The 12,191-nt window shown below is 45.5% G+C and overlaps 1 protein-coding gene across 1 annotated transcript in view; it reads left to right on the forward strand.

Moving 5' to 3' along the window:
- Positions 1-3,675: 3,675 nt before the first annotated feature.
- COL9A3 (collagen type IX alpha 3 chain) overlaps positions 3,676-12,191 on the forward strand; it is an 83,106-nt gene continuing 74,590 nt past the window's right edge. Inside the window, exon 1 of the mRNA XM_066624726.1 lies at positions 3,676-3,930. Within this exon, the coding sequence (XP_066480823.1) occupies positions 3,676-3,930 (255 nt within the window). The remainder of the gene's footprint in view (positions 3,931-12,191) is intronic.

Raw genomic sequence — 12,191 nt, forward strand, 5'->3', positions numbered from 1 at the left:
CCAGTTTTGCCAAAAATAAATCCACTTTTGAAGTTTCAAGACTTCAAATATCTGTGATGGAATGAGTTCGCAAATTGAGGGACTTTGTTCTGAAAAATGAGCACATGTGAATTACTGATTTTTAATAATGTATGAGTTCATCTTGCAGAATAGCCTGGTGTGGTACATAGAGCGGTTGCCAGTCCACAAGCCATTGACTGCCGGTTCATAACATGTCTCCTAGTGCTTCCAGCTTCTCAGAGTCTCTTGAGGCCTACCATGTGACTTGGCTGAGCAGCAAGCTGGAAGAAGGAATAGGAAAGACCAGGTAAACCCATGTGCCCCAGACTGGCATTATAGATATATATATAGTGCTGGTTCATGGCCCACAGGGCAAAAAAATTGCCAGTCTGCAACACTGAATCCTTTGAGTAGTATTGGAATACCCTAACCAAAGGCTCTGCCCATTTTGGTACCCAAAGCAATGTCAAGGTGTTATTTTAGTTCTGCTAGAAGCCTTGTACAAAGAAAACTGCTTAGAAGAGTTATATGCTGTGACTTAAGATTGAGTTTGACAAATTTCTTTTAATATAATTTGATGAAGAGCAAAAGCCCAGAAGTAAGGATGCAACCATTTAAGCCAGTCTCTTAAGATTTTTATAAATTTATTTTTACAGCCTACATGAGTCTTACAAGTTGTCAGGTCAGTTTTATAGGTTTAATATTTTCCCTCTGTACCAATATGCACATAGTGTCAATTCCTCTTGGAAGCAAAGATCTGAAGCACACATTTTCCCTGTCAAGCCTGAAGATTGCTGAGAATTTATCCTTTTGTGTTTTAAATAACAGGCAGGAGATTATGACCACAGGATACAGGTACCTTGTTGTCTTGAGTGCTCCCAAAGGCGTCAAGTGGGACACTATGAGATTCAGGAAGCTGGACTAGATGGGTCTTTGGCCTGATCCAGGGGGCACTTCTTATGGTACACAGTATCCCATAACATGCCATGTTGGTCTCTGCTTCACTCAGCACTCTTGCTACAGTTCCAAAAACACAATGAGATGAAGTGCATTCAAAATAACATTACAAATGGAGGCTTGTCCTTGATCTTCCCTGGTGGTCCCCTTTGGCACCACTACCTAGGCAGCAGTTCCTTCAGAGGAACTCACAGGCAAGGGAGTGGGGCTGAGCAGGTGAAATGCACTCGGTCTGTGATGGAGGAAGTCTTTCCCTTGCTTCAGGTGCTAGATGTGAAGTTTTCCCAAGGTACGAAAGTACATCCACCTTGCTGAAACCAAGCAGGTCTGGATTTTGTCAGGAACCAGATGGGAAACTACCTAGACACTGGCTGTTCTGAGTTCCGTAACGGAAGGAAGATGGAATATAAATATAACAAATACATGCCATCATTTGGCCTTCAAAAAAGCCCTGTGAGATCATTGAAGAAAGAGGGTGCCTGGCTGAAGATCATGCATGATTGGAGAATTCAAACCCAGGTCTTCCCCACTCAGGGCCAGATACCATCCATTACTGAAGAAGAGGGGAAGGCACAAGACGAAGTCTCAACAAACTAGAGAGCTTAGTTTATTGACCCAGTTGATTCCTCCAGTTTTGGTTACCTTTCATCCCCTGTTAGACAAGGCAGTAGGCAATTGTGGCACTATGTGAACGTATTGAGTTGTCTTCTCCAGTCAAAACATTGGTTCATCCAGATCCGTTTTGACTACAATGGGAGGTAGGAGCTTAAGAGTATTGCCGAGGATTATTTCCTAGTCCTACTAAGGATTGAGCCTGGAGCCTTGTGCCAGGGCTGTAACCAGCCTTCCTTGCTAGGTGGGCAGCCACATTTCCAGCTGAGGCCATGGCCAGCCCATCCATGAGGCCCACTGAGTCCATTGCCAGGCAGCAAATTTGGGGGGGGGGGGCACTTCTATCTGCCCCACTCACTTCCTTCTCCCATTTCCTGGATTGGATAAGGGAACAGAGAAGATGAGGAGGCATGGAGGAAAGTGCCATTTTCTCTTCCCAACACTTCCTCTTCTTCTCTGTTCCCTTTGCAATTCAGGGAATGAGAGGAGCAGAGGCTGGCACATCACCAGATACAGGGAGGCAGCCTTTGACCCACTGCATAAGCACCAGGAGGAAGTCTTGGGGCCAGCCTCGGGTGAGGCAGGATATTGGCAGATGGGTGAGGAGCCTGTGTGCCGCTTGTGCCAACTACTGCCAGCTCATCTTAGCCAGCCCCTGCACTGCACCAGTCGCAGCTGCTTCTTCTTTTCCTAATAAAGTTAGGAGTAATCCGATGACCAGAAAGGCGGTATATAAATACCAGTATTATTATTAATCTTCCTGCTCCTATGATTTTAAAAAGGGAAAGAGGTGCAGAAGGAGATGGCAGTGTTTTGAGAATCTCCTGGGATCCTATTCACCAGAATCACTTGAGCATAAAGGTGCTGGTGATCGTGAAAGTCCACCCTAATCTGGGGAAATCTGGAGCGAGCAGAGCTTTGAGTGGAGTTTTGAACAGTGGCATAGCTAGAAGGGGTGCAAAGCACTAAATTTTGCAGGTGCCTCACTACAGCGTGCGAGCAGCCCCTCCCCTTTGGAGCCATTCCAGGCCGATAGAGCAAAACCTTCATAATCTCACAGCACACTGAAAAGCACTAAAATTGTCAAGGTACACCATCACTTTTTTTTTAAATAATTGACAAGGCACACCATGCTGCTGGTGGGGAGCTCACATCTCCCGGAAGGCCCTATGAATAAATGACCCTCCCTCAAATTCCTATGGCACACCTGCAGAACATTCACCGCACGCCAATGTGCCTCAGCACACTGGTTGAAAATCGCTGCTCTATGCTCAGCTCTTCACACACACACACACACACACACACACACACACACACACACACACACACAGGTGTGGACCACTTGATGGGAATATGTTCTCTGATCCCTGTTGTTATGCGATTGGGTTGTTAAGTGAACATTCAGCCCAATCTAATCCCTTTGTTGTGTAAACAGACACTCCCTGCCAGACACTGCATAGGCTACTGGAGACAGATTGCCTCTTCTTTACATTAAGAGCCTCCTTGCTGTGGAAACAGACTCTGCTGCAGGCTATGCGGGTCCTGACTGCCTCCTTAAGAGCCTCTTTGTTGTGCTCTGACCACTGTTGTATAAGTGGTATGTCATCAAGTGAATGGTTGTTAAGCGACGCGTGCCTATACACACTCACATACATAACAACCATTCACTTGTGTGTGTGTGTGTGTGTGTGTGTTTGCTGCTCTCCTTAACATCCAGCCTGAGGTTCATTGTCGTTTGGGTGGACCCTGAAGCTATGGCCATGCTTTGATCATTATTGGCGCCAAACACGCAAACGCGCATTCAGACGTTCGCCTAGACCCGTGTTCAACACTGGGTGCGACCCCGGGTTCCAGGGCGGCGGCGGCCAACGGTTTCCTAGACGCCCTGGGTGGCCCCGCCCCCGCGTTCCACAATGGAACGCTGAGACAATCCAAACGTTCTCAAAGGCGCGCCCCAGCCAATGGGAGCGCAGGACGGGCCGGCTGCGGGGGCGGGACCGTGACGCGGACACCGGACTGTTGCCTCTCCCTGCCCACGTGCGCCTGCTTTGTATCGCCTCCTCCTTTCGGTTTCCTTTCTTCCAGCTGTGGCGGCTGCTGCGAGCGATGACGATGATGGCGGCAGCGGCTTGGAGGGAGGGCGAGGAGAGCCCGGCCAGCGGCGGAGAGGAAGCGGACGACGAGGACGAGGAGGGCGGCTGGGAGTACGACTCCACCTGGGACGAGGAGGACGAGGCAGAGGGGGAGCCGGAGAGGGCGGAGGCAGCAGCAGCAGATCCAGAGGAGGCTGAGCACTCCAGGACTCTCCAGCCTTCTCTGTGCCGGCCGCCGATCCACGCTAGGTGGACCCCGGGCAGCCAGGTGAGTGTGCCAGGCGGTTGGCAGCCAACCGTTGCCCTCCGCCTGGAGTGGGATGGCTTCTCCCGGGGAGCCCCCAGGCATTTGCTCCCACGCCTGCACTGTCCTCGCCTACCTCCTTCTCCTCCAGCAGCTCAGTGGTTAAAATAAAGGGGTATCTTTGTCTCTTGGGTGGGGAAGGGAAATTAAAGGATCTCTCCCCCCACCACATCCAAACATCTGGGCGAAAATGCCATTAATGTAGCAAGAGTGGTCATAAATCCTTGGACTTGGATTCCTACCTGAAATCTGAACCCAGGTTGCTCAAGGCCAAACCTCTTGTATAAAAACCTTGCTGCAAACTGCAGTTGTGGAATTGCATTTTTATTACTGTTAAAAGCAAATTGCATTTAGAAAACTAGCACTTCAGGAAGTACAGTTCTAGCCTGATCTTCTTGGTAACTAGTTTTCTATGCCCAGGGAAGTCTGGTTGGTGTGGGTTTTGTTTAAAGGAAAGATATTAAGCTTTATTTCAGTGCTGCTGGCTCCCCCACCACCACCTAGTTCAGTTCAGTTCTATTACAGTCACCAACCAGCATAAAAATAACAATACATTCATAGTATGCAACTGAGCATACATTTTACCCATCACAGCATCCTAACATAGGCTCTTGACAACATAAAATACTAACAATTAATAGATCTAAGTCTAGATAAGACTAAGTTTAGACTAGTTATTGTGGTTTGAGCTGAGTACTGTAACTGAGGAAGGTACTTCTGAAAGTCTTCTAGTCCATATTGCATTAAAAACTTATTCAGAATATAAATACTCCTCTATGAGCAACCTGGAAGGCCACAATCCACTCTCTTCCTCCTGATGCTAACTGCAGTGGCTAAGAATTTTGCCATCCTCCGTGTTACCTCTGGATTTGCATCTGATAGGAGAGAATGACTATAATCTTGACCTGGGCATTTGGTGAGCTCTTCTAACAGTGGGGAGATAAGGGATAACCGTATATCCTTATAAAAAATGCAATCCAGCAAAACATGACTGGTGGTTTCTGGTTGGTTTGCCCCACAAGGACACAGTCGCTCCAAAAATGAGACCTTATAAGAATATAAAAACAGCCCCACTGGATCAGGCCATAGGCCCATCTAGTCCAGCTTCCTGTATCTCACAGCGGCCCACCAAATGCCCCAGGGAGCACACCGGATAACAAGAGACCTCATCCTGGTGCCCTCCCTTGCATTTGGCATTCTGACATAGCCCATTTCTAAAATCAGGAGGTTGCACATACACATTGGTTACCGTAAAAAGGGGATTGGACAAATTTCTGGAGGAAAAGTCCATCACAGGTTACAAGCCATGGTGGGTAAATGCAACCTCCTGGCTCTGAAGTAGGCTGAATCTCAGATGCAAGGGAGTATAGGATACAAGTATCTTGTTGTTGGGCTATGGCTATGTCAGATTCAAGCGAGGGCACCAGGATGCAGGACTCTTGTTATCTGGTGTGCTCCCTGGGGCATTTGGTGGGCCGCTGTGAGATACAGGAAGCTGGACTAGATGGGCCTATGGCCTGATCCAGTGGGGCTGTTCTTATGTTGTCTTGTGTGCTCACTGAGACATCTGGTGGGCCGCTGTGAGATACAGGAAGCTGGACTAGATGGGCCTGTGAATTGATCCAACAGGGCTCTTCTTATGACCGTATTACACTACATTTGCAGTGGTAACAGGACAACCCCTCTCCACTCAGGTTCAGAATTGGGGTCAAAAAAAATCCTCCCTCCCCTACATGCAGAAAGAAAACATAAGAACAGCCCCACTGGATCAGGCCATAGGCCCATCTAATCCAGCTTCCTGTATCTCACAGCGGCCCACCAAATGCCCCAGGGAGCACACCAGATAACAAGAGACCTGCATCCTGGTGCCCTCCCTTGCATCTGGCATTCTGATACATACCCCATTTCTAAAGTCAGGCGGTTGCACATATACATGATGGCTTGTAACCCGTAATGGATTTTTCCTCTAGAAACTTGTCCAATCCTCTTTTAAAGGCATCCAGGCCAGATGCCATCACCACATCCTGTGGCAAGGAGTTCCACAGACCAACCACACGCTGAGTAAAGAAATATTTTCTTTTGTCCTTCCGAAAGCGTCCTTCCACTACAGCTGAGGGCAAACTATCACACTGCCCCAATGTAAACGTCCTTCTGTGGCTTGGGATTTCCAACTCGCACCACCTATAGTATGAAATGATGCAGTCCAGGAAGGACTCCTGCTGCCAATTCTGCTATACGTATAGATAGGTTCTTAGTCAAAGTCTAGGCAAGACATTCTGTCTAGCGCAGTGGTTCTCAAGCATTTAGTGTCGGGACCCACTTTTTAGAAAGTGATGTCATGACTGGAACTGACATCATCAAGCAGGAAAAATTCCTAGGCTGGAATCCTACCCACACTTACCCAGGAGTGACTATCATTGTTAAAAGCATATGCATTATATATAATTAATAGTCTATTAAAAGTACAGCTCTGTAACATTTCCCCAAATGCAGTCACATACCAGTCTAATATATTTAAAAAATATTGAAATGAATGGGGACCGACCTGAAATTGGCTCATGACCCACCTATTGGATCCAACCCACAGTTTGAGAAACACTGGTCTCGTGGATCTCCATGCATTTTGCCAGCATTGCCTGGCTGTGAAGACTGGCTTGTTGACCAGGGATTGTTCTTTCTATTTTATTTAAATTGATTCCTTTCATACACTGATATCTGCTTTAATCAAGCGCTTGATTGGAAGCAAGAAGGCAAAGTAATCGTGAAACTATCATATGACAGCTTGTGACTACTTATGTCAGGGAATGATGAAATGTCAAACCTGCTTTCACATTCCTGCTAGAGTGGGCAAACACTCGTATATCCCTGCTCTTGAAAGCCTTGATTAGTTCTGGATATAAGAAACATTGCCTTTGGACTGTTGCAAAGGACAGTGTTCTTTTCTTAGGATGTTAAGTATGGGTTGTATAGCTGGGTTGTTTTATGATCCTACCAGAAAGAAGTGACTATTTATTTAAACAATTTATATCCCACCTTTCTCCTGAGGAGGGCAGTCAAGGTGGCTTACAATATTAACAATAATAAAACATTAAAAACATATCAAACAAGAAATACAAAGCAAATCCTAGTGGATCACATAAAACAGTTAAAATTATATTTGATTAAAAAAATGCCAACCCATCATGTGACCTGCCAAGCACCACCCTAAATAAAAGAACTTTAGACCTTAAGGCTACCACTTATCCTTCACAACAACATACAGGTATTGCTATAATGCTGCTGGACAGATGTGCTTGGAATGAAGTTGCAAAACTCCATGAGCTCAATTAAGACTCTCCTCCGAGAATAATTTAATGACACCTCTATTTCAGTTAAAAGAAAGTTTCGCAACTTGCAGTTGCTGTGCTTTTGGTGTCTATAGGTGTAGAACTACTGATTCTTGAAGGAAGTTTTAAAAAAATGTCAGCAGTTCTCTCCATCCACTTTGTCCACACTATATATAATTTTGTAAGCCTCAATCATGTCCCTCTCCTTAATTGCCTTATTTGTAAAAAAAAAAACCAAACATTGAAGGCTTTTATCATAAGGAAGGTGCTCTGATCCTGTTGTTGGTTGCCCTCTTCTGCACGTTTTCCAGCCCCAACATTTTTTGAGATGTGGTGACCAAAACTTTGCATAGTATTTCAAATGTGGCCACATCATAGATTTGTCTTAGCTGTCTTCCCTCTCGACAGCCCCTGGCTGGGTCAACATTTTCATTAAACAATGCTCACTGCCGCAGAGATTTCTCTCTTGGTTAGTCGCTGACAGCTTTGACTCCATTGGTGTATATGTGAAGTTGGGATTTTCTGCCCCCCAGTATACACATATTTACATTGAACCGCATCTACCATCCTCTTGCAAGAGGACAAGGGAGTAAAAACTTGCCTACACCATGGTTTTGGCATTGTACGGTATCCATATCACAGTACTATATAGCTGTGTTCATTTTTATTATATGCCACTAGGTTATTTCTCCTTCCTTGACTTTTGTGTCTCAAGCAGCTTTATCTATTCACATCACTTTTGAAATCCTGAAAAAACAGAACACTCCCTCTAATCTCTATGATTTGTCTCCACCCCAGGAAAGAGAAAATGAAATGTCCACCAAAAAAAAAAAAAACTTGTTTCCAGAAATGGAAACCAATGCTTAGGTTTAGTTTTGTGCTATAACTCTGGAGAAATGAAACTGAAATCTGAGAACTCTTGCAAGCACAGAGTAGATGGAACCGAGTTATAAGTTGTAATCTGAGTAGGTGCTCTCAGGGTGCCTATGACCTTTGAAACAAGTTGCGGGTTGATCATTGTTGTGGATGCCACGATTTCTGGTGTGCTTTTGATATCTGACTGATTTGATGTACTTAGTCGGCAAACTGCCCTTGGAACTGAAGAGCTGGTGGCTTTGCATTTGTGCTTACCGAGTTCTAGAGCCTTAAAATTCAGCAGTGGCATAACTAGAGGGGGGGTGCAAAGCCCTAAGTTTTGCAGGGAGCCACAGTGTCGTGTGCAAGTGACCCCTCCCTCTTGTAGATATTCCTGGTGGTGGGAGCAAAACAGGCAATGCAGGGAGGCAGGGAATGCCTCTGATTTGCTCTCCCAGCACGGAATGGCTCCAAAGGGGAGTGGGAGGGGCTGCGTGTGCGCCATGTTGGGGCTTCCTGCAAAATGCAGTACATTGCACCCCCTCTAGCTACACCACTGAATTTCAGACAGCCATTTGTTTTCCTTTTAAGGGTGGAGTAAAAATATCCTTGCAAGGTTTGAAGTGTCATGTGGGGTATGTGAACCTTCCTTATGTAGAATAGGATTGTTGTTTGAGATAGAGTAGACAATACTGGACTATCGGTAGGGAACCTTTTCATGTTGGAAGGCTGCATTAAGTTAGCAGTAATCGAATAAGGCCACGTTCAAGAGACTTCAATTAGATATACTTCAAAATGTACATTATTTTGTAAAAATCTAACTACTATCTACTAACTTCAAAAAAAATGGAAAAAAAATTAATTCTAAAATTAACTAATCTTTTCCTGGTATAAAATTTTTATTCTATAATAGAAGAGAAATGGAAAAAGATAAAAACAATAAAAAAACCACCAACATTAAAAAAATACATAACAAAGTGCATACATAGAAGTGAATACATTCCACTTCCAGTTAGTCTTTCAGTCCCTCCTTTGTTCTATCCAGGGTTTGGCACTGTCTCCCGAGCACATCACAACCTGGCCCAACTCAGTAAGTCTCTTGCCTGCTACTAGCTTTTTAGATTTGAATGGTATATATTGATCTGTGACAGGGCAAGGTAATTTTTTTTGCAAGAGTTGGCATTGGTTGCATTGCCATTTCTAAAAAATGTTTAGACGGGGAGGTAGACTTAGAAAGACAGAACATAAGAACAGCCTCACTGGATCAGGCCATAGGCCCATCTAGTCCAGCTTCCTGTATCTCACAGCGGCCCACCAAATGCCCCAGGGAGCACACCAGATAACAAGAGACCTCATCCTGGTGCCCTCCCTTGCATCTGGCATTCTGACATAACCCATTTCTAAAATCAGGAGGTTGCGCATACACATCATGGCTTGTACCCCATAATGGATTTTTCCTCCAGAAACTTGTCCAATCCCCTTTTAAAGGCGTCTAGGCTAGACGCCAGCACCACATCCTGTGGCAAGGAGTTCCGCAGACCGACCACACGCTGAGTAAAGAAATATTTTCTTTTGTCTGTCCTAACCCGCCCACACTCAATTTTAGTGGATGTCCCCTGGTTCTGGTATTATGTGAGAGTGTAAAGAGCATCTCCCTATCCACTCTGTCCATCCCCTGCATAATTTTGTATGTCTCAATCATGTCCCCCCTCAGGGGTCTCTTTTCTAGGCTGAAGAGGCCCAAACGCCATAGCCTTTCCTCATAAGGAAGGTGCCCCAGCCCCGTAATCATCTTAGTCGCTCTCTTTTGCACCTTTTCCATTTCCACTATGTCTTTTTTGAGATGCGGCGACCAGAACTGGACACAATACTCCAGGTGTGGCCTTACCATAGATTTGTACAACGGCATTGTAATACTAGCCGTTTTGTTCTCAATACCCTTCTTATTCAATACCCTACCCTCAATACCCTTCCTATTCAATACCCTTCCTCAATACCCTTCCTAATACAGGAAACAAATGGTGCATGGAGTGTTTGTAATGCCCCAGGGATCAGTCTTAAAAGGACAGAGCCCAGCCTTGCAGTAAATATCCTTTCTTTCAAAAATCAAACAGGACCCTCTTTTCCTAGAAGCAGCTCTGGTTTTTTGTTCTAAGGCTTATTCAGATCATATTTATTAGTTTTGTACCTATGTTGTTCCATCCATCTTTCACCTTATTCAAAATAATTAGGAATTTGAGTTAACGATCCCGTTGGAAATCTAAGCATAGCCTGACCTAGAGCTTTACAGTTTCGATAACCCGGCTCGTGATTCCTTTTCAACTTAACAGTTTTATGCTTCCCAGTATTTGTCTGAAACAAATAAAAACCTCAGGTGGGACAAAGAGGGAGCAATAAAATGTTACATGAAATGTGTGTTTGGATTGTTAAAACCAGAGTCCTCAAGATACTTGTTTTGACTTGAAGCTTTTTTTCTTTGTTTCAGGAGCAACAAAGGCCACATTTTTCCTTTGGTTTTAGAAGATTCAAGGTAGGCCTGTAAAAGGTTCTGTGTCTTCATTATTCTTTCGGTGAACTTTGATTATTATTTCAGCGTGTTGTGAATTGATGTTCTGAAAACAAGCCGAATTCTTGTACCTTCTTGTTTTCCAGAGCAGAAAGTTCAGCCCTGAACTGTTGAACTCAACTAGTATGTTATATGCTTAACAAATTGGATGTTTGGGCAGGTTCACGTGAATGGTTAAAGCAGCTGGGTTAAAATGCACATAATACAGCCCTCAACACTCTTTAACTCACGTCTCACAGGGAAGATCAAGGGACTAAGCTATGAATTGAGTAAGACCCCATTCAGATTTTGCCTCTGCCATGAGCTCACCGAAGGCCCATCTTATCAGGCTTCAGTACTGGTGCTGCAACCCCATAAGGCACCACCCTCTGAATAAACAGTACAAGCGGAAGAACCCCCAGCCACAGGCAGAGCAAAGGTAAGCTCCAGGCAGTGTGAGGAGGGTAGCGGGACCAGCCCGGGAGGGCGGTGGGACCAGTAGAGGCCTCTGCCACTAAATCCTATTCCTCATGTCTGGCAATTTAGATGGTGCAGACTCGAGAAGCCCCATTGTAGAGACTGGGGGCTTTACTCGGGATAAGTGGATGTTTATCATTTCCCCCCAAGGAGATCTCTGGCGGCTTCCCTGATCCCACAGGATACAGCGACAACCATTTCAGCGCCGCTGAACTGCGCAGGGCTGGGAAGCCTAGGATTAGGCAAGTGACTTTCTGCACCTTCCCACCTACCTGAAGTATGGGGTTCTGTGGATGGTGGAGAAAAAGTGAAGTGCTTTGAGCATTTTTAAAGTCTCATACAGTATAGATGATATACAAGGAGGAAGAGGAAACTGATTAACAGGAAGAAGAGTACAGACTTCTTTAAAGAGGATTAGCACCCTCACTTCTGCATTGTGTGTGGATGTGAAAGTCACTGGAGTAGAGTCCACTTTTCCATTTCCAAAGGTGCCTCTGCCCAGCACAGAGATTAGGAGCAGCACTTGAAGAGACTATCCCATGCTGTCTCTGTCACAATAATAATTTGGAGCAGTGGGGCTGCTGGAGATCCACTTGAAGTTGCTGCGTGATCGTTCAGGAAGCACTGTGGCCATTGCAAACCAGTGTTGCCACTAAACGTCATTCAGGCATGGCTCAGAAATCAAGTCCTCCCAGTTTGCAGTGCTTGTCTCCGATGTGAGAGGAGCATTTTGAATTGAAAGCTCTTCTGCAACTCAGCCTGAAATCCAAGCGGTTAAAGGACATGAACTCTGCCGTCACAGTTCATGCCCCCACTCCTCTTTTTCCTTGTTGCTTCAGCAGCATCTCTCCCGTATCTCTCTTGTGCCTGGCACACAAGAAAGGTGGCATGCCTGATGTGCAGTATGCTTGAAAACTCCCAGGCTTTGTGCTCTTTGCATCCAGCACACAGCCAGCACTGCATACCAGGCATGGGGACCAGGGAAACATGGCTTCATTCTCCTGCCACTGCCACTGGAGCAA

Source organism: Tiliqua scincoides, chromosome 4 (genome assembly GCF_035046505.1).
Source record: "Tiliqua scincoides isolate rTilSci1 chromosome 4, rTilSci1.hap2, whole genome shotgun sequence".
NCBI lineage: Eukaryota > Metazoa > Chordata > Lepidosauria > Squamata > Scincidae > Tiliqua > Tiliqua scincoides.